General features: G+C 48.0%; 1 protein-coding gene across 1 annotated transcript; it reads left to right on the forward strand.

Annotated features, from left to right (window-relative positions):
- The first annotated feature begins 16,622 nt into the window (after window positions 1-16,622).
- LOC136456922 (serine hydroxymethyltransferase 7-like) lies at window positions 16,623-22,063 on the forward strand. Its single transcript, XM_066456923.1, has 4 exons — window positions 16,623-18,045; window positions 20,749-21,151; window positions 21,305-21,406; window positions 21,515-22,063. Exons 1-4 carry the CDS (start codon window positions 16,993-16,995, stop codon window positions 21,736-21,738), a joined length of 1,782 nt encoding a protein of 593 aa, XP_066313020.1. The 5' UTR covers window positions 16,623-16,992; the 3' UTR covers window positions 21,739-22,063.
- Window positions 22,064-22,625: the final 562 nt, after the last annotated feature.

A 22,625-nucleotide genomic window follows, 5' to 3' on the forward strand; every position in this document is an offset into this window, starting at 1 on the left:
CAGAGGAACACAGAGAATTGGTGCCGCACGACTACTCGGCTTTTTCAGACTCTATTGATTGATATATATATACATGCAGCAAGCAGCTCGTGGCCACTCAGTACTCAACGCCATGCACGCCACTTCTTCCTACTTGGCCGCGCCATCCCACGACCGAAACAGATGGAGTGCGAAGCTTCAGCTAAGACTCGACGAAAACAACGGAGAACTCACCTACGTGACTTGCCTCACCGCGAACAGAGCGCGATTCCAGCGTACATGACGCACCCACGACGGGTTCCTTTTATTGACCAAGGATAAAACAAACTAACTAACTGAACCACTAAACCTGGACTGAAATGACTGAATGAAGCTAACATGGTCGTTCTTCTCCTACGAAGAAGATAGAAAAGAGTCACAAGGCATACACCCAATCCGAGTGTAGAGACTCCTACGGCGACCCCTATTGTTCGCCCTCTAGTAGATTTGGGGCGCGGGATCTCAGAAGCAGGAAGTCGGATGAAGATACTGTCCCCTGTGTTAGGATCTTCTTGCAGGTTCATCAAGTCGCCGTGCCATAGAGAGCAGGTGCCGTTGTAAGAGTAAGCCAAGCAAGAACAGTTGCTAAGGCAGGTTGCCTCGCAGTGACTTGCGCTCTCAGCTTGCACGGCCATCTGCGGCCCATCAGGCAGCCTCACGTTGTCGATCACGTAGAACCTATCCTCCTCATGTTTACCCATGGACGGCGGCGTGCCTGCGCCACTCAAGCTGCACGGCAATGGAACCGTCCTGGTGCAGCCCCCGGTGTAATTTCCCGAGCTCCATTCAGCTGGGCTCTGCGTGCTGAAGCCCCTAAGGCAGCTGCACATAGGGACGTCGTCCACGGCGCACCAGCTGAAAGCCCCGCAAGCAGAGTAGACGGAGCACAGAGCACTGGGCTGCACAAAGTAGAGCATCCAGTCCTGCTTCTCCTCCATCCAAACTGATAAAAGGTGATTAGGAAAATTCTCTATATATTATTGTGATTGTTCAGCATACATATATATATAGGCATTGTGGACAGGCCCACTTGCCATATTACAATCCAACACTTCCCCGCAGTCTGAACTGGGAGCACTGCGAACATTAAGACTGGACCTAAACTCCGTGAACACGGACGTCGGCAAACCTTTCGTGAAGATGTCGGCGTACTGGGACGTAGTGGGAACGTGCAGGACACGGACTTCACCAAGGGCGACTCGCTCTCTGACGAAGTGGAGGTCAATCTCAATATGCTTGGTTCGCTGATGCTGAACCGGGTTAGTGGAGAAATAAACGGCGCTGACGTTATCACAATAAACCACTGTGGCACGACGGAGTGGACAGCGAAGCTCTAGAAGGAGCTGGCGCAGCCAGCTGGCTTCGGCGACTCCGTTCGCAACTGCTCGATATTCCGCCTCTGCACTGGACCGGGACACTGTCGGCTGTCTCTTGGATGACCAGGAGATAAGATTGTCCCCAAGGAATACCGCATAACCCGAAGTGGATTTGCGTGTGTCAGGACATCCCGCCCAATCTGCATCGGTGTAGACAGTGAGATCAGCTGGAGAGGTCCGGTGAAGGTACAGCCCGAGATCCAAAGTACCCTGAAGATACCGAAGAATGCGCTTCAGAGCGCTCAGATGAGGTTCCCGGGGATCATGCATGTATAAGCAGACCTGCTGAACTGCATAGGCGATATCAGGCCTAGTGAAGGTGAGGTACTGAAGAGCCCCAGCAAGACTGCGGTACTGACTGGGATCAGAGACTGTGGCACCATCAGCAGGGAGCTTCGAGTGAGTATCCACGGGAGTGCTGCTCGCCTTGCAGTTACTCATACCAGCTCGCTCTAGAATTTCCAGCATATAGTGGCGCTGAGAGAGAAAAAGACTGTCACCTCGGCGCTGAACACTGACACCCAGAAAATGATGAAGAGGCCCCATGTCTGTCATAGAAAATTCCCGGTGAAGTGCTGCGATAATCCGGTGAAGAAAACTCGGAGAGGACGTAGTGAGAACAATATCATCAACATATAGGAGGAGAAAAGCCATATCAGCACCTTTGCAGTAGATGAACAGCGACGTGTCGGACTTGGCCTCAACAAACCCAAAAGAGGTGATGTGAGAGGCAAAGCGACTGTGCCAGGCGCGAGGAGCTTGCTTCAACCCATAGAGTGACTTGTTCAGTCGACAGACATGATTGGGCTTGGCGGAGTCAACAAACCCAGTAGGCTGCACGCAGTAGACTGTCTCATTCAGGGTGCCATGGAGAAAGGCATTCTTCACATCAAGTTGGTGAATCAGCCAGGAGCGAGACAGAGCCAAAGTGAGAACCACCCTGATGGTGGCTGGCTTGACAACTGGACTGAATGTTTCGTCATAGTCAATGCCCGGCCGCTGTGTAAACCCGCGGAGGACCCAGCGAGCTTTGTAGCGGTCAAGAGAACCATCGGGCTTGAGCTTGTGACGGAAAACCCACTTGCCGGTGACGAGGTTGACGCCAGGAGGGCGAGACACCAAGGTCCAAGTGTCGTTGTCCTGCAGAGCGTCGAACTCGGCCTGCATAGCCTGACGCCAGGCCAGGTCCGAGAGAGCTGTGCGGACGGACGATGGTAGCGGAGAGGTGGCCGCGACCATCGTGCTGAGGTTGAGACGGTCCACGGGTTGCCGAAAGCCGTCCTTGCCACGAGTGCGCATGCTGTGCGCATTGGTGACGGGGACGATCGTCGCTGGAGTCGTGGCGACAGTGCGGCCGGTGGTCCGTCCGGTGCCACTGGCAACAGCCTGGGACGTAGAGTCATCAGGGGCAGCGGCACTAGGCGGACTGGTGGAGGGGCTGCCGCCCGGGCTGAGCTGGCCACGGCCAGCACTGCCATCGGTGGAGGCGCCCTGGTCGCTGCTGCTGCGCCTGGCGTGGCCGGCAGCGCCGCCCAGGCCGTGGCCGGGCTGGCCGCCGTGGCTGTGGCCGCCCTGGCTGCTGGCCGAGGTAGCAGAGGGAGAGGCGCCGGCTGTCCCAGGTGCGGCATCCATGCCGCCAGGGAGGCGTGTACCTGCAGTCACAGCTCTTGGCCAGATAGGCGAAGAGTAATCATCAGCATCGTCCAAAAACGCTAGTGTGTTGGGATCCTGGGGGGAGGTGGACATCTCGGAGAATGGAAACATCGTCTCATCGAATACAACATGACGGGAGACGATGATCCGGTTAGAGTGAAGGTCGAGACATCGATATCCCTTATGATCGGAGGAATACCCGAGGAAAACACACAGGGAGGAGCGAGGTGATAGCTTATGTGGAGCTATAGAGGACAGGTTGGGATAGCAAGCGCAGCCAAAAACACGAAGGTGAGTGTAAGATGGCTGTGTGCCGTGGAGGGCGAAAAAGGGAGTATGTCCGTCTAGGGTTTTAGTGGGATGGCGGTTGAGGAGGTAGGTGGCGGTGTGGAGAGAGTCAGCCCAATAAACTGGAGGAAGACTGGCCTGAAACAGAAGGGACCGCACAATGTTGTTGATTGTGCGAAGAATGCGCTCGGCACGTCCATTCTGTTGGGAGGTGTATGGGCACGACATCCGGAGAATGACCCCGTGAGTGAGGAAGAACGTGCGGGCCGAAGAGTGGTCGAACTCGCGGCCGTTGTCGCACTGAACTGCCTTGATGGAGGAGTCAAACTGCGTGCGAACATACGAGAAAAAGTTAGAAATAACATTGAAAGTTTCAGACTTGAGACGTAATGGAAAGGTCCAGGTGTAGTGAGTGCAGTCATCGAGAATGGCTAAATAGTATTTATAGCCAGACACACTAACAACTGGAGATGCCCAAAGATCACAATGTATTAAGTCGAAAGGATTAACAGCACGAGAGTTGGAAACACTAAATGGTAGGCGCACATGGCGACCTAGCTGACAAGCATGACAAATGTGATCATCAATGTGCTTATTACATGAAATGGCATTGGAACTAATAAGTTTAGATAAAGCCGCATGTCCGAGGTGACTGAGGCGACGATGCCAAAGTGAAGAGGGCGACACGGTGGTGGCGAGGGCAGTGGTGGTGCTGGATGGTGTGGGGAAGAACGGGTAGAGGTCACCCGTGCTATTGCACCTGGCGATCACGCTCCGTGTCTGAAGGTCCTTCACAGAAAGGCCAAATGGGTCAAATTCAATGGAGCAATTATTATCAGTAGTGAAACGACGGACAGAGATTAAATTCTTAATAATGCTAGGTGACACTAAAACATTAGAAAGAATAAGAGGACGTCGTTCTATAGAAAAAGAATGTGACCCAAGAGATGTAACGGGAAGCGAAGCTCCGTTACCCACAATGATAGATGAAGGACTAGATGACGATGGAGGGTGAAGACTAGAAAGTATACCAGCGTTATTGACCATATGAGCACCGGCACCGGAGTCAGCATACCATTCGCCCGACGGAGGAGGTGTCAGCGTCATGGTGTTGAAGTTGCTGACGAGGCCGGACGGATCCCAGGACATGCCCTGTATGGGCGTCCAGGGCTGCTGCTGCAGCTGCTGTGGTGGTGGCGGTCCTCCGTAGCCGAACCCTGGAGGAGGCCCAAGGGTGTACGGCTGCTGCACGTACTGCTGCTGGGCAGTGAAGGTGGCCGGCGGAGGACGGAACGGCGTCCCGGGGGCGTTCGGTGGACATGGCCAGAACTGAGCGTGGCCCGCCCACGGATTATAGTACTGCGCCTGATGTTGCGGGCCGGCGCTGGTGTTGCCGGTCGGCTGCTGCTGCTGCTGGTTGCGGCCGCGCCCGCCGCGGCGGCGGCCGGTCCGCTGCTGGCCGTGGCCGGCAGTGCCGACCTGCCCGGGCTGGCCGTAACCAGCGGGCCTGCCCTGGCCGTGCCCGGCCTGATGGCCCTGGCCGTGTCCGCCGTGGGGGCGTCCGGCAGGAGGGCGTGGAGCGGCGACGAGGGCGGTTGACGTAGAGGAGGCCGGCGGATCGGATGCCCCGGCTGCCTCGCCGGCGGCGATGTCGTCGATGTCGATCTCCTCGAGCAGAAGAAGCGTGCGAGCCTCCTCGAAGGTGGGGAAGGGCTGCCGCATCTTGAGGTTGGAGACCATGGGCCGGAATTTGCCGTTGAGGCCGCGGAGGAGGGTGAGGACCAGGGTGCGATCTCCGATCGGATCGCCATAGTCGCCGAGAGTCGCCGCCATCGTCTCAAGACGACGGCAGAAGTCGGTGATCGAGGTGGAACCCTGTTTCGCTGTGCGAAACTCCGCCAAGAGCAGCAGGGCGCGCGATTCGCGCTAGCCGAGAAATTCGTTCTCGAGGTAGGTCCAGGCGCCGCAAGCGTTGGGCTTGCGGTTCATCGTCGACTGCTGGAGGTCAGCGTGGATCGTGCCGTAAATCCATGTCAGCACAGTGCAGTCCATCTGCACCCACGCCGGTCGATCGGCGTTGACGACGTCGGAGAGGACGTGGTCCGTGAGGGCGTACTTGCCCAGGACGACGAGGAACATGGCGCGCCACCGGTTGTAGTTGTCGGCGGCGCGATCCAGAACCAAGGGCACGAGGACCTTGATGTTGAGGACGGCGATGGCGGCGGCGTGGACGGCAGCGTACTTGGCCTCGTACGCGTCGAGGGCCGCGGCGCGATCAGCCGCCGCCTTCTCGCGTGCCTCGCGAGCCTGGCGCTCGGCCTCGGTCTCAGCCATCGGAGCAGGAGCCGGGCAATCACGCCTCTGTGACGTTGACGTAGACGATCACGCGAGCGTCGTGACTTGCTGTACGTAGACGTAGACGGACCTGCTGGATCGGTGCCCAGGCGGCAGCGTGGACGTAGACGTAGATGTGATCTGCGTGTCCACGGAGGAAGGAATCGGGCGCTCGGTTGCTCGGTCGAGCGGACGGCACGAGCGCGAGGAGACGGCGGGGTGGTAGCGCGTCGCGCAGGCGCCGAGGCGCGCGCGTCCGCGAGGAGAGGGCCTGCCGGCCGGCGATCGAGTGCCTGGCGGCGGCGGCGCGATCTCGCGCGATTAGCGGAAGCGAAAATCGTAACCTTCCTGTGATACCATGATAAAAGGTGATTAGGAAAATTCTCTATATATTATTGTGATTGTTCAGCATACATATATATATATATATATAGGCATTGTGGACAGGCCCACTTGCCATATTACAATCCAACACAAACCATCCCCTTCTGCTGGCCGGATGGGTCGATCACGGTACGGAGGAAGACGCTGTCGTCCTTGAGCGTGAGCAGGAAGTACTCCTCCTCGTCGTTGTCGACGTACTCGTACGAGTATATCGAGCCCGCCTGCGACATCACCGCCATCTGCGGTATGCCGCTGAATGCGCCTGTCTGGGGGTTGAACTTGCCAGGGGTGAAATACGGCCGTGAGTTGTTCCACACGGACAGGTACTGTCCGGCTACCCGCGGGTCCATCACGACGGAGAAGATGCCTGGAGACGGGTCCATGGAGTTCCTCCATGAGACCTGGCGGTCGCTCACGCCCGTGAGCTTGTTCCGCCCAAACTTCATGCCAGGAAGCTGGGTGTCGGTGGCGTGGTCGAAGCTTTGCCAGATCGTATTGGAGGTGTTCGATGCATATGCAAGGACGAGGTTGCCGGAGTTCAGGAGCACAGCAACGATGGTGGTGTTGGAGGCTCTGGCGGTGGTTGCGGCCCGTTCGCGGGTCTAAAACTGGCTCAAAAACACTGTTCTGGCTGAATTGTTGTGGGAGAAAAACACTCTTCCACCTAAAAAAAGAAGCCGAACAGGCGACCTACACTTGTTGAGAAGAACCAGGTTGCCGTCGGTCCAGATAGTTAACACCGACGAGGGCGGGCCGGAGATGGGCGTCTCCCTGTTGGCTATCCACACCGGAGCCACTTTCTGCACCTTGTTATACCACATTGCAATGTACCACTTGTCGGATCCACCACCTATAACACTGTCTCCAACGGGATAGTCATCACGGCACCCAAACCCAAATATAGGTCGTGCACGTTGCTTTCGGTGAAAAAACGACGCTCCAACCGAGTACCCAAACCAAAGATGCAGTTTGCGTCGGAGTCGAGTGGGTACGCAAAAATGGTTGTCTCTCTCTCCTCGACCCAATTCTCCGCTGCGCGTAGCGGCCTTGGACGGCGTCGACGAGGAAGCGGCCTTGGACGGCTTCGACGCGGAAGCGGCGACGGCGGCGGCCTCCACCTCGGAGAGCGGCAGTTCTCGGCCTTGCGCGCCGCTGATTGGAAGGGGAGAGGCTCGCGGATCCGGTACGCCCCCAGCAGGGGCCGCCGCCACCGGTGAGCGCGCTCGGCCGGCCGCAGGCTGCCGCTGCAGCCCCAACGGCGCGAACGCGCGGGCGCCTCCGGCCCCGCCGTCGCTGCTGCTGGCCGTCGCAGCAAGCGGCGCGCGCACGGGTTGCCCTCCTGGTTGTCCGACGCCGCTGCCCAGTCCCCTGGCGCGGGCGCGCGGGCGCCCTTGGCCCCGCCGCAGCTCCCTGGCCGCCGGCGAGCGCGTGAAGAGCGGTGCAGGCATGGGCCCTGTAGGCCGTGGCTAGCCGCCGCTTTCCTCTTCGTTTTCCTGCTGTGCGTTCCTACAGAAACGAACACGGGAGGAAGAAAGAGTGTTGTACCGTAGATGACGGGGGGTGATTTGGGTCCTCTGTTAGAGAACGTAAATTTTGGGTTGCGATCTTTTTTACTATGCATGACCCAAATCAGAGAATGGGTGCTGTGTTTGGGTTGTCATGGTTGGAGATAGTCTAATAAAACCCATTTTCCATCACCGAATACAACACAAGGTTACTATTACGGAGTACTAATTAAAGGTTCAAAATGGACACGTTAATAAAAATCGGTAAAACTAACCAGCGCTCGGGTGTTTTATGGGGCTTGGTCCCTCGATTTTCTGTCCATTGGATTTAACACGTGTTGCTCTCTCCGCCACTCGTTTGCCGCGCCCTAGTGGAGTTTGGCGCCTGCTCTCACGCCATGTCTCTGACATTGCAGGCTTTGTTGTGGTTGGGAGCTGTGTGCCTGTGTGATGCGTGCAACCTTATCCTTATCATCCTTATCCTCTTCTACCACTCCTCCATGACCCACTGTAACACCCCTGGTGTTTAGCTTCCACATTGCACTGTATTTCATGGACATGAGCATCATTCATCCATTCACAAGCTTATATCACATGAAACATGTCTTTGAAACATTGCAACATATCATTATGTTTCATGTGTGTTGTTTCTTTTATGAAATGTAAAGTGTGCAACACTTAAGTGCAACATGTGCCACTCCCTTAGTGAAACAAGATTAGTTAATACTATGCAACAAGATCATGAAACATGTGAAACATGACTATGAAACATTTGCAATATTTCTTGTGTTTTTCATTATTTCAGTACATACCTTGCTTGATTAATGTGTGACCAATGTATGGTGTGGCTAAAAACTCTTTTAAGAAACTTAGTTACACCTAGAATGTCATTTGGGACATTGTTCATGTTGATCACTTTGGCAAATTAGGTTCCCAAGTCATGGTTTGACCAAATTTGACCCCTGAACCCTTTTGTTTGACTATTTAAAAAGTGTGGCTTAGGATGTTTGCATGTCTGAGCAACCTAAAGCAAAGTTGTAGAGAATTATATGTGGAACAAAAGTTCTTTTATGACCATCTCATGAAAATGTGCACAACATGTTCAAAAATGGCCCACAAGTCAGGATTGAAAGCTGTTTCAACAATTGAAAATTTTTCTAAGTGCTAACTCTGAAAAACAGTTTCATGAACTCAACTTTGGCATAAATTTTCTCTCTATACTTTGCGAATTAGACTTTGGTCTCTAAAGGAGTTTTGTAGCTGGTACATAGGGCTTAAACTTTTGTTTACGAAGTTTGCGCTACTGAGCTAAGGTTTAGGAGTTTGATCGACGCCAAATCTCATCGTCAGTCGGGTGATCGCGAGTCTGATGGCTGTCTCCGTCTGGCCGAGTGGCCGACCGACCTCAGGCCATCGCTGCCGCGTGGACGCGCCATGGAGGCCGTATGCCGGCGCTGGCCCCACCAGTCAGGTTAGGGCGTGCGTCAAGTACGCCACGACACCACCAGCTCACCCCACCTCCTTTTCCCCTTCCCTCTTCTTCACCGTGCAAGCCGAGGCGGGCTGAGGGCGACGCCATCGCCACCGCGGCCACGCCGAGCTCACGCCTCGTCGTCGTCGTGTCTCCACTCGATTCGAACCACCCAAAGCTCCACCATAGCCTCTGTTTGCTCGTCCACCTTGCTGTTGTGCCAGTGAGTCAAGGGTGAGGCCACATTTCTTCTTCCCCGCGTCGGAGCGCCATTGCCGCCGTTGGTTCCGACGAGCTCTCACGTGCTCACCGTCGTGTCTCACCTCGCTCTATCTCGCCCATAGCTCGGCCTTGAGCTCCTCTATCTTGTCATCATCTCCGCGCAGCCGCTCGACTTTTGGTATGGCCGCTTGGTCGTTCTACCGCCGTCCGAGGCTCGCCGAAGTTGGACCTCTCCGTGGCCGGCATGCCTAGGGTTCCCTAGCGTCTAGGTTTAGGGGTTCAATCGGTGCGAGAAGTCTTGGCGTACGCGGAGGTACCCTTCCCGTCGCCGAAGTCCACGCCGCCGGTGAGCTAGCGCCGCTTCCGCATCGTCCCACGTCGTTCCCCTGTTTCTGTTTCGCTGACAGGCGGGGTCCCCTGACCAGTGGGTCCCGGTTGTCAGTGAGTCAGATCCAGAAAGATAGTTCAAAAATTCAGTGTTGACTGCTGTTTTGTAAATTTGGTAACTCCATTTGTGTAGATCCAAATACTGTCATTCAAATTTTGTTAGACTCACTGTGAGGTCTAGTATTTAAGAAAAATATGTCTTGAGCACTTTATGTAGAAATTTTGGATGAATTAAATAGAAACTTGAAAAGTGTTTTTGAATGCATGCAAACTTGTTTAAATTATATCTTGAGTTTCCTTGATCCAAAAATTGTGAAATTTTGTGGGTAAGCTAGTATTGCTTAGTAGAAGCTCTGGTTAAAATTTGAGAGACATTGCATGTGTAGTTTTTGAGTTATAGAATTTCCTTTTATCATTGGTAGATACTTGTGTGAATTTTTGTAAATTATCTATGAATCCTATGGCCATGAAACTTGGTAGGTAGTATCTTGGTACCTTAAAGATGCTAGGAAAAATATAAATCTGTTGCTTGACACTTTTCACTAAGGTTTCCTAATTATGCCATTTTAAGCCATTCTACCTTACCATTTTTGTGTAGGCTGTTGTACTTACTAAAATGGTAGTGAAATTGTTATGGTAGTCTACTTAGGGCATGTAGGGTCTACTGTAATTTTTGTAGATTTAATGGTGTAGCTTTCATATATGTTTACTATTTCCTCTAATTAATTAAATAAATTAAGAAAGGTATTAGAGGAAATGTTTTGGGAATGAACACCCTACTTTCTGGTGTTCTTGTGATATGTGTGACATGTGAGTAGATTTAGTGTTGTCCAATTATATGTTTACCTCATGAGTTACTAAGTATTTCGTTTGCATTATGTCCCTCCGGACAGATCTGGAGACTTTAGAAAGCTCCCTATGATATTTTGGTTTTCTGTGATTATGATGAATACAAAAGTTGTAGATAATTTATGTATCTAGCTCCTGTCAAAATTTGAGGGCATTTGGCCCAGTAGTTTAGAAACTACAGCTGTTTAAAGTTAGGTTCCAGTTTTGCTTACTCTCTACCTTGTGAGGACAGAGTTCTGTTGATTTATGAATTCGAACTGGTAAAGGTTTCAATCATGCTTCGAGGTCTGAAAATGAATTGCATACAATTTCATAAGCTTTCCAGATTGTCTTGTTGCATGTCATTTAGAATTATAAATCTCCAGTTATGGCTAGTTTACTGCACCACTACATAGTATTTATTTTGCTGAAATACAATTGCTTGAGTGTATGTGGTTGCAATGTTCTCATTGATTGTTTAGGGGTTAGCCTAACTTGAGAATATGCTTAGGTGCAGGTGCTAGGTCATTAACTGAAGATGAGCAATTATACATTAGGTTGTATAAACTTGGTAAGTAAAGTGATTTGAATAGGGCTTAAGTTGGAATATGCAAACTACAGCGAACATGTGCATTCCCCGAGCATCCCTGACATTCGTTCATGTGCATCCATGATATTTATCTTGCGCATTCATGCAATAGGTGTGCTAGAGGGAGTGATGTTGCTAGAGTTCGAGGGAACCAACCAGGAGGAGGAACCCGAGGTGCAGGAAACCGACGAAGCAGTCGCCGCGGAGGAATTGCCCTGAGTGCCCTGACCACCAGCCTTCCTCGTTCCTGAAAGGCAAGCCCCGGAGCATATTAAGCCTCCCATGTTTTTACAAATACATTGAGTATCTTTTATTGTTGATGATGCATTAAGTATAGGAATTGGTTGGAACCAATTGCTGCATTATATATCCTTCCTTGTCCAGATATCGCACTGGAATCCTATTTAAGTTCAGGAATGGGTTAAATGCTTAGCCATGCTTAGTGCGGTAGAAGTCAGGTGATTTTCCTGTCACCTACGAGCTTTAGGATGAGGTGGATCACAGTTGGCTATATTTGCTATCGTGGAAAAGAACCATGTGAATAATGAATTAAGACCGGGCGGGGTCTTGTGTAGGTTTGAATATAGTGACTCCGTCTGAGTCGTTTAAGGACCGATACGCTGTACGTCCTCATGTCATGTTGAACGCAGCCTAACACTTAGCTGGCCGGATAAGTCGTTCCGACCGCGAAGCCTAGTAGCTCGACTCAGGCCGGGGACGCGAGCAGTGGCGACATTCTGGAGGTAGTAAGGATGTGCGGAGAGCCATTGGCATAAGTCCAAGGTGGGTTAGAGTCCCGAACAACCTTGGCAGAGTGGGTCTCTGAGAATGTCGATCTGTTCGGACTCGCGACTCCTGAATCATACCAAAGGTGACTTGTTGCGACCCTGACGGGGGAAGCAGGGTTTGTGTTTAGGAATATCCCTCCAGCTGGATAGGAATCGATTCAAATCGTCGTCTCTCCCGGATAGTGAGAACTTGACTGAGCAGTGGCAACGTAGATTCAATTAATTTAACGATATGGTTAAATGGATGATGATGATAAGGTTGCCACAATGAATACCTGATATGGTTATTAATGTTTGCACCCTAATAAAATGGTTGCTTAGTATATGTGCTAATATAGATGATAGGTTAATGACTAAAAAGTCACTGCTAGTCAGGATAAGAGTTGATCATACTACTTATGCTCTTCTGCAAAAAGAAAGTGTCAGCCAGCTCCACTACATTAAGCTTTACATAATCCTTGGTGTCATTTGTTTGGTTTTCGACGAGTAAGTCTAGCTGAGTACATTCCCGTACTCAGGGTTTATTCCCTCTTATTGCAGATGACCTTCTATATCAGGGATTCTGTAAGTATTGTCTCCACCCGGCGGGTGATGAAGACTAGATCATGGGCATGATCTCCGTTCTCTTATCTGAATGCTTTTGCGGGCCGTGATCAGCAAACCAGTATGTGTATTTGAACTCGGTGTGTGAGTTAAACTATTTGCTTCCGCATATTTACAAGACTTGTTTTGTAATAACAATGACTCTGTGATGATGTAACCTATTTGCGAACATCTGCGAAATGTTGTAACGTACGATATGTTATGTTGAATTACTGTGATCTTGGTTGTATGCAAGTTGGTTTGAAATCCTTCAAGATTTCGGTTGACTACCGGGTTTATATGGGCTCAAGTTCGAGAATTTGATCGTTTCGGCGATTGTTTTTATACTTGTGCTCTTATAAATTGGTCGGTTCTGTGACACCCACGGCGTGGGGGCCTTCTTCCTCTGCTCCCCACCCACCGCCTCCGCCTGTAGCTCCGGCCACCTCTGCTCGGCTGCGGGATGGCGCGACGGCAGGCGTGCCTCTTCCTCTGCTCCCCGCTCGCCTCCTCCTCCTCCTGTAGCTCCGGCCAGCGCTTCTCCCCTGCGGCGGATTGCTAGTTTCTACAGTAGCTGTGAGCTACGTTGACACTTACATGCTACCGTCACTAGTTTTACAATGTACGACGAAATGTAATTTGTTCAGACCACTGGTGTAAATTGATATTGCATTATATAGATAGCTGATTTGCACTATCTGGTATGTTATCTGAATTTTTTTCTGATTTTTTTGTGTGTATTTGTATGTCATTTTTGTCTCTATTTGGATTTATTCCAATTTGCCTTTTCATAGAAATGATCTGGTTATTTTGCTGCATTTTTATTTGTTGGTTGTATGTTTTATTTGCTTTTTCTTTGATTTTTTTTCTAATTTGCACTTCATAGTAATTATTTGGTTATTTTTATTTGATTTTTTGTATTTATTTGATATATTTTATTTGTATCGTTAGATGGAGTGATTATAGGAATCAAGTGTTTGGCACGTATGTGACACTCGATTGAGTTTGTTTGTTGAATCGAGTGTTTTTAGGGCATAGTGTCACTCGGGTGTGAACCGTCCTCGAAACACCCGAGTTGTGCCTAGACAGACCTTTGTTTTAAAACAGTAGCAACTTCACTGGCAGAGCCGCTCATGCTACCAAAGTCGACAAAAAATGTTAAGCCATTACGAAACGTTGTTCTAAAAAAGTAGCAACTTCACTGAGAGAGCTGCTCATGCAACCGAAGTCGACAAAAAATGTTAGGCCATTACGAAACGTTATTCTAAAACAGTAGCAACTGCAAATTATGGCAAAAGGATACTGAAAATTATGGCAAAAGGAAAAAATTAAATAGCCCTAAGTCTCTCATCTCTACCCAACTAGTATAATTCATAGAAAAAAATCATTGTAATAACGGGAATAAAAGGGAGGGGAAAGATAAGGCACTAATAATTAACATCCTAACTAGGTAATTACTCGTATATTATGCAGATCAACTAAGATATTGTGTAGGAACAACTACAACAACAATAATAAGAACAAAATAGAGGGAGAAGATAACATAAATATTAGACATAAATCTCATAGATATCAATAAAGACTAACACAAAGAAGATGTGATAAATAAATACAACACTAATTAGTAATTTTTATTAGCTAATTAAGAGGTTATATAGTGGGGCACTAGGGAGTTTTTTTTTTGGGGGGGGGGGGGGGGGTTGGACCCCTGGCCCCCTTCCCGCTGCCCCTGCATGCATGCACATGTAGAGATGTTTTCAAAAATAGTTTTATCTCCATTGATAGAGCTGCTCGTTGAGAAAAAAAGTGATTTTCTTAGTGAAGTAGAGTAGTGCCAAACATAGTACTCCCTCCATCTCAAATTGTAAGTCATTCTAAGAATCTTGGAGAGTCAAAGCATCTCAAGTTTGACCAAGTTTATATAATAAGATAATAACATTTATGATACCAACTAAGTACCAATAGATTCTTTGTTAATTATATTTTTATAGCATACCTATTTGATGTCATAAATCTTTATAATTTTTTTATACTTTTGGTCAAACTTGAGAAGATTTGACTCTCCAAGATTCTTGGAATGACTTACAATTTGGGATGGAGGGAGTACATGCGATGAGGTGGGACGAGGTTAAAAAAATCTGTACACTCCGAATCTATAGATGCCACAGTCCAAATCAAAAGCAAGCCTTAGAACTCAAAACTTCGCTTCAATATTATCCATTTATTTAGTTCAAAGCTCTCACGTGCAAGAAGCCAATTACGCAAGCCGATGTCCAAGCGATCGACCAAGCCCAATTTGATAATGTGAAGCACACTTTTTAGATGGACATCGTGACGTACTAGAACAAGTGCGCTAGTACTGTACTCAATCTGTTTCAAATTATAAGCTGCTTTGATTTTTTTGATACATCTATTTTACTATGTATTTAGATATAATAATATATCGAGATACATAGTAAAATAAATAAATAAAAAAATCAAAACGACTTATAATTTAATTTAAAATGGAGGAAGTACATTGTTTTTTTTATAATACTACGTTGAGACGTAGGCACAAACGTCGCAAATCCGTTTCTTCAATCATAAAAAAAACTGTGCGCTTTTTTCATGCTGAATTGCATCTAATCTAATACTACAAGGGGTTGTTTGGATTCCTTCGTTTTGGAGGAATTGAAATCTACTTAATGAATTAGGCTATTTGACTTAAAATTTAATATTCCATAACTTCTCCAAGCTCATAAATAAGCCTATCTTAAATTCATAGAATGAGAGATGAAAATAGATTCTATAGATCACTATACTATAATTCTACTATCCAACTTATAGCACACTCTTCAATCACTTCTCTATAATAGAAATACAACATATAAGTATGTCCCATATATACCTAACAACAAATATACAAATATATTTCATATATAACTATATTAGCTTAATTAATCTATGTCTAAATTATAATTATTAGAATGAATTCGATTCTAAGCATCCAAACGGACTCTAAGATAGGTTGGACCGGGCGTCCGAGGGACGTTTGGCACGGCTTCAACATTAACCTTCATGAGCGTGCTTTACCAGCCAAACGCTTTTTTGGCGTAACTGTTTCACCATGAAGCTGCGGATTTCCCATTTGAGAGGAGAGAGAAAAGAGAGAAGTTTTTTTTTTTTTTAAAATAGCTTCATCAGATAGAAGTTTTTTTTAAAAAAAATAGCTTCACCTGGCTTTGCATGCTCCCATGAGACCCTTGCGTGAGGGTGGGCGGATTTGCCTCCGTGCCAGAAGGGCGGGGGCGAGGACACGCAGGTGCGAGGCCGATGCTGGGGGGCACGAGTTGCATGCAAACATTTCGCTCCGTTCAATAATGAAGAGAAATTGTTTTATGAAACGTTGTTCTAAACAACAGCGACTTCACTAGCGGAGCCGCTCATGTAACTAAAGCCAATAAAAATTATTAGGCTAGTACGAAACGTTGTTATAAAACAGTAGCAACTTCACTGACAGAGCCGCTGGTGCAACCAAAGCCGACAAAATTTGTTAGGCCATTACGAAATGTTGTTCCAAAAACAGTAGCAACTTCACTAGCAGAGCCGCTCATGCAACCAAAGTCGACAAAAATTGTTAGGCCATTACAAAACGTTGTTCTAAAACAGTAGCAACTTCACTGATAGAGCCGCTCATGCAACCGAAGTCGATAAAAATTGTTAGCCCATTACGAAACGTTATTCTAAAACAGTAGCAACCTCACTGGCAGAGCCGCTCATACAACCAAAGCCGACAAAAATTGTTAGGTCATTACGAAACGTTGTTCTAAAACAGTAGCAACTTCACTGGAAGAGCCGCTCTGCAACCGAAGTCGACAAAAATATTAGACCATTACGAAACGTTGTTCTAAAACAATAGCAACTTCACTCGCACCGAAACCGACAAAAATGGTTAGACCCCTGATTAGGCAACTAGAAATTCACGGTGACTGACCGTTTAGGCCCACTTCCAGTCGCCCACGACCACAACGGCTCGGGTTCAGGTTCAGGTCCAAGTCCAACATGATGCGGCCAGTCGGCCAGAGGCCATAGCCCAGCCGGCCCTCGCGGGCACGTGCCCGTCCTCCCGTCCCGATGGCAACAGCACCCACCGGCCACCGTCTCCGGCCGGTTCCCCGTCCAGGTTCTTCCTCCTTGCCCCGATCCCCTATTTCGGCTATTCCCATCGACCACATCTCACACGACCACATCACACCACGCCACACCACCACCAACCCTTCCCTTCATCAATTGGAGCACGGCGCCCATTCATTCCCCTCTCCTCTCCTCAGCTGCGCGCCTCCGACTCCATCGATTCCACCGCGTCATCTCGTGCTTCCCAATTCCCATAGCCCCGGTTGATCCCCAAAGGTCCATGGTTTCCTCCGCCGCCGCGTCGCCTCTCGTAGCCACCGCTGACTCTGTTTCCTCCTGCGTCGCCCACCTCCGCTGCTGCTCCTGTCGCGTTGGTTGTTGCTGTTGTTGTTGAAGACGCGTAGCTCTCTAGGGTTCGTTACTTCTCGCCGATCGATTCGGGAATTGGTAAGCTATGGATCTCTCGCGGCCCGCATCGTCGGACCTCTCGCTCGGGCTCCACTCTCACGGTCACACCCACGCCCACGCCCACGCCGCTCGCGTGCACGCGGTAGCCGCGCCGCTGCGCCTGTTCGACGACGCGGAAGACGCGAAGCCGGAGCGCGTCGTGGCCGGGGAGGCCGACGCGGAGAGGGATGACGACGACGGGGGCGACCAGCACTTCTCCCTCCTCGGGCACTCCCTCTGCGTCAAGCGCCCGCGCCGCGCCGTCAACGGCGGTGGGGGCGGGGACGGAGAGACGTCATCCTGCTCGTCCACGTCCGCGGCGCTGCGCCCCGCCAAGCGGCAGGCGACGGGGGAGGGCAGCGCCGCGGATCTGGAGACCCGCCGCGCCGCGGTCCGCGCCTGGGGCAACCAGTCGCTGGCGGAGGCCGACCCGGATGTGCACGCGCTGATGGAGCAGGAGCTGGACCGCCAGGTGCGAGGCATCGAGCTCATAGCGTCGGAGAACTTCGTCTGCCGCGCGGTGCTCGACGCGCTCGGCAGCCACCTCACCAACAAGTACTCCGAGGGGGCCCCGGGTGCTCGCTACTACGGCGGGAATCAGCACATCGACGCCATCGAGCGGCTCTGCCATGAGCGCGCCCTCACTGCCTTTGGTCTCGACCCTGCCTGCTGGGGCGTCAACGTGCAGCCCTACTCGTGCACGTCTGCCAATTTGGCTGTCTACACTGGGCTCCTTCAACCCAAGGACCGCATCATGGGGCTGGAGCCACCGTCGGGTGGCCATGTTAGCCATGGTTACTACACGCCCAGTGGTAAGAAGGTGTCAGGTGCCTCTATTTTCTTCGAGAGCATGTCGTACAAGGTGAACCCACAGACTGGGTATATTGATTACGACAAGCTCGAGGAGAGAGCAATGGATTTCCACCCGAAAATTCTCATCTGTGGTGGGAGCTCTTACCCCAGAGAGTGGGACTTAGCACGGATGAGATTGATTGCTGATAAGTGTGGTGCAGTGCTTCTTTGCGACATGGCACATATCAGTGGGCTTGTTGCAGCAAAGGTACATATCTACGTTGAAGCATTTATTTTTATCTTACAGTTAGTTTATTGTATCCTGCTTAACAATGTGCGCAAGAGTAATACGAGTACATCTTAGGTCCACATTTTGATCTTACAGTTACTATGACTGTATACTGCTTAGCATCGAACGGAATTGTACCTCTTAGTGTTGTATACTTGTATGGACTAGGATTGCAGTTACCAGCTACCGCTGTGTTCTTATTTCCAAAGGTCAGAAGGCTTTTGTTGCCATTTAGGTTACCATTTCATGCATTTAATTTGACTGTATCTTGCTAAACAATTTGATCGAATGGTATAGTCTTACGAGCCGTTTGGTTCAGTAGCTGTAACGTAAATGGCAACGGTAATGATTCACATTCGATTGGGAGCGGTAACAAGTTTGAATAGACCGGTATCAGTTCCCAGCGTGATCTGGCGTGGCGGCTGGACTTAAACAAACATTATTTAGGGGGTGTTTGGTTACGGGCCACGGCCAGCCACGCCGTAGGTTCGGCAGCGCCACACCCGTGTGGTGAGAAGAATGGCCGCCACACGCCACACCTACGCGACAGACAGAACGACAAGCTAGGGAGGAAAACGACAGCTGTGGCAGCCAAAGTTTACACGGCAACCAAGCAGCTGCCAAAGTTGCCGAACTTTTGGCGTGGCAAGTTGCGGCGTGCAACCAAACACGCACTTAATGTCATCTGTTACCCATGTAATCGAGTCACGTTACAAATACGTCAACCAAACAGCACCTTAGAGATACCTCTTATCCTAGTACTTTATTACCCTCTAGAAGATTTTTGTCAAAAGCTAGAGTTTGTTTTGTTGATTATTTTGACTAGAAGTAAATCCTACTGTTAAAACCTTGAAGCTTGATAAAGATCGCAGAGCACAGCATTCATTTTCTTTTGGTCCATAAATTATTCGTTGAACTACCTTGGAAGATTCAAAACACAAACTTCCTATGTCAAATGGAAGTTACTATATTGGTCTTTCACCCTGACAAAATATTTAAGTCACTGTGATGGAAGTTAGTACTGATTCTAGGACTTCCATTTTTTCCCTTGTCCAAGGTTGTTGCTACCTTATTCATCAGGAATTTTAAACCACTAAATGCATGATCGATCATGATACCTGGTCAATTGGTTAGGTTGGCACTGTAGCCTGAATTTGATGTTTGAGCGCATAAAGTAACATTTCCATTTGAATTTGGTCCTGAGTTTGGTTTTAGTACCTGATGTCAGCTGAATGTGAATTAAGGCAGTGTGCTTGGCCAATCCTCAGTTTACCTGAACGATGAAGATGCTTTATATGGCTAGTATCCATTGTTGTGTTTTGTCTATGATGGAAACTTCCTTGTAATTGTAAATCATTATCTAAGGTGTTTTTGAATTTGCTTACCATAGTGATGAATCATGATTCACATGCTTGTTACTTCTCAGTGCAATGAGAAACCTAACCCAATTCTTTGTGCCTCAGTAAGTTAATAGAGAGTCACATCTTTTGTTTATGCAACTCCCTTTTATAACTAAGAATGTTGCATCTGTAATAAGCATTTTGTTTTGCTTTAGCATATCAGATACTAGGAGGATACCCCCGCGTTGCTGCGGGGATCATGGATGATTTGGAATGAAATTAGATGACTTAAAACTTAAAAGGGATAAATTATTATTAATGATTTCTAGTGGATGGTGTGGTATGCTGTCGTGGCAAATAAATGCATGTTTGTGGATGTTGTGGCTTGTTGGCATGGATAGTTTGCATGAATAGAAAGATGACATAATTGCATGTACTCGTGGGTTCTTGATGTGGATGGCTTGCATGTTAAGATAGAAGGCTAGTGGGGTTTATGATTATAAAATATATAGAAATAGATATAGATATATAGATTGCTTATATTTCTATTATTCTTATTGCTTGTAGGTGTAGCTCCAAACAAGGTTGAGAAATACCATATGTGGTTATTCAAATATTTGGATCTTGATCTCCTTAGATCTTGTTCGGTTAGCTAGGAATCTACCCAGGAATCGTTCTAGCTCATCAAACGTTATATAAATTAGCCAAGATTCCTGGTAGGAATTGTTCCAGGGCATGGTTCCTGGGTAACCGAACGATGCCTTAGGCTGCAAGAACCATCGTCCAATGAAACTAATTGAATCGAACTCCTCCCTCTTAACACACACTTGAGTACTTAACCTCTTAGGCACTCTTGCATGTTCCTGAAAGAGCTTAAGTGAAAGTGTTCCCTTGTTGACTGTAGCATGCTACTTATGGTTGTTCCATGTGATGCAAATCATGCTCGTATTGAAGAAAACATTTAATGTCTGTATTATTGCCACACATACACACACTACCTACATACACATGAAAGTGCATAAGTGAAAAGTGTTCCCTTGTTGACTGTAACATGTCATTTGTGGTTGTTCCAGGTGATGTAAATCGTGTTCACTTGAATAAACCATTCAACTTGTGTATTATGGTCCTTCGTACACCATTGATTTTAAACTTTTATTGCAGCCATCCTAAATCCTAAATTCATGTTTGGTTGGGTGATATATACACTAGTTTAATGCTTTGATGTCCTTCATATGGTATATAGATTGTTTGCCCTTTCTGTTTTTGTATGGTTGTATTAGAGACCATAGACTGATCATTGAGGATAACTGTCTGCTGATAATGGAGTACTGTGCCTTTGTAGGAATGCCGTAGCCCTTTTGACTACTGTGATGTTGTTACGTCAACTACTCACAAGAATCTTAGGGGCCCTAGAGGTGGTATAATATTCTTCAGGAAAGGGAAAAATTTAAGGAAACGAGCTGGATCTTTTTCTCAAGGAGATGAGAATGAATACGACTTCGAGGATAGAATAAATTTTGGTGTTTTTCCTTCGCTGCAAGGAGGACCCCATAATAATCATATTGCTGCCTTGGCTATAACTCTGAAGCAGGTAGCAACTCCTGAATATAAAGCATACATTCAACAAGTCAAGAAAAATGCTCAGGCGTTGGCATCAGCTTTGCTTAGAAGAAAATGCAGATTGGTTACTGGGGGCACAGATAATCACTTAGTACTTTGGGACCTCAGAACTCTTGGCTTGACAGGTATAATTCTGCTTCCTTTGTGCCCCTTTGAAATGTTTACCTTCGTATAAATGTTTGTACCTTTTATCTTTCTTGTGCACTTTTAGTTTATATATATTATATGTGAAGGGCTGGTGCGTATTGGTTATGATGTCATTCTTTAATTTTGGACAGGTAAGATCTTCGAGAAAGTCTGTGAGGCATGCCACATATCTATCAACAAGACACCAATTTATGGGGATAACGGCTCGATATCGCCTGGTGGTGTGCGGATTGGTTAGTTCTTTCAACTCATATCTCTATTCTTTTTAGCCTTTTGTTCCTCTCTCCTTATATAAATGCAGAACTGTCAGTACTAATCAGCTTGATATCATGTTGCTATAGGAACACCTGCAATGACTACTAGAGGTTGCTTAGAAGAGGACTTCGACGTGATTGCAGACTTCCTCATAAGGGCTACTCAGATTGCTAGCAATGTTCTGAAAGAACATGGCAAAGTGCAAAAGGAGTTTCTAAGAGGCCTACAGAACAATAAGGATATTATAGAACTCCGAAATCAGGTTGAGGCATTTGCGTCACAGTTTGCGATGCCAGGTTTTGATGTTTGAATGTGCATATGTTAGTCAGCAATTATCCAGATTCACAGCAACATCGCCATCCCTTCAGTTCCTCCAATACTAGCAACTATTGCTTTCAACTGCACAATGATTAGGAGAGTTTTTTTTATTAGTTGGTAGACGGTCCTGACTCTTGATTCAAAAAACTATGTACAGCAAGTTGTGATGAGTTATGTATGTTAACCTTGGTATGACGGGGTACTATAGGAGATATTTTCTTGTCACCGCATCAGAATCTTTTGTTGCCTTTTGATACCTTTTGTTGCCGAGGCTGAATAAGCTTTAACCATATGATTTCTGGCTAACTATTAAACGATCGGATGTGGTAAATTGTATTGGGGCGTACAACCAGTTTCGTAAGTTTGCAAACCCATCGAGAATCAAGTGCTCATGGCTTGTTGCATCAACTATTAAGATGCGACACTGTTAAGATTTTTCTGCTTTATTGTTCTTGCTTTCACGTCGGTCGGTTTATCCCTTTTTCAGATCCCAGGAGCCTCCGACACCGGGTTCGCTCTTTTATTGTTCTTGCTTTCATGGCCTTGTTGGATGCTCTGTCCACTAGCACAGGGACGGTTTGTTTGTACTGGTGGTACAGTTTGATCTTTACTGACGGTGATTTCGTTCGCCTATGTGAAGGTATTTACGCTGGCGCCACTTTAAAAACTGTCATTTACACTGGCGCCACTTTTAAAACTGTCAGTACAAATCTATGTTCAAGGTAATGTGGAAACCAATTTGTACTAGGTAGTATTTCAGCGGCCAGCGATTTTTTTTTCACATATAGAAATGTCATCCGCTAGTGAAAAATATTTTCACATACAATTTCTAGCCAATTGATTTTTTTTTTCCATTTTCTCATATTTGAACCATCATTT

The sequence above is a fragment of the Miscanthus floridulus genome, chromosome 6 (genome assembly GCF_019320115.1).
Source record: "Miscanthus floridulus cultivar M001 chromosome 6, ASM1932011v1, whole genome shotgun sequence".
NCBI classification, from domain to species: Eukaryota; Viridiplantae; Streptophyta; class Magnoliopsida; order Poales; family Poaceae; genus Miscanthus; species Miscanthus floridulus.

Bases quoted from the DNA above. Each gene is read 5' to 3' on its own strand.
- LOC136456922 (XM_066456923.1), top strand. From the start codon at position 16,993: ATGGATCTCTCGCGGCCCGCATCGTCGGACCTCTCGCTCGGGCTCCAC. The intron at 18,046-20,748 runs GTACATATCTAC...GTGCCTTTGTAG, and splicing joins GTGGGCTTGTTGCAGCAAAG to GAATGCCGTAGCCCTTTTGA. The intron at 21,152-21,304 runs GTATAATTCTGC...AATTTTGGACAG, and splicing joins CAGAACTCTTGGCTTGACAG to GTAAGATCTTCGAGAAAGTC.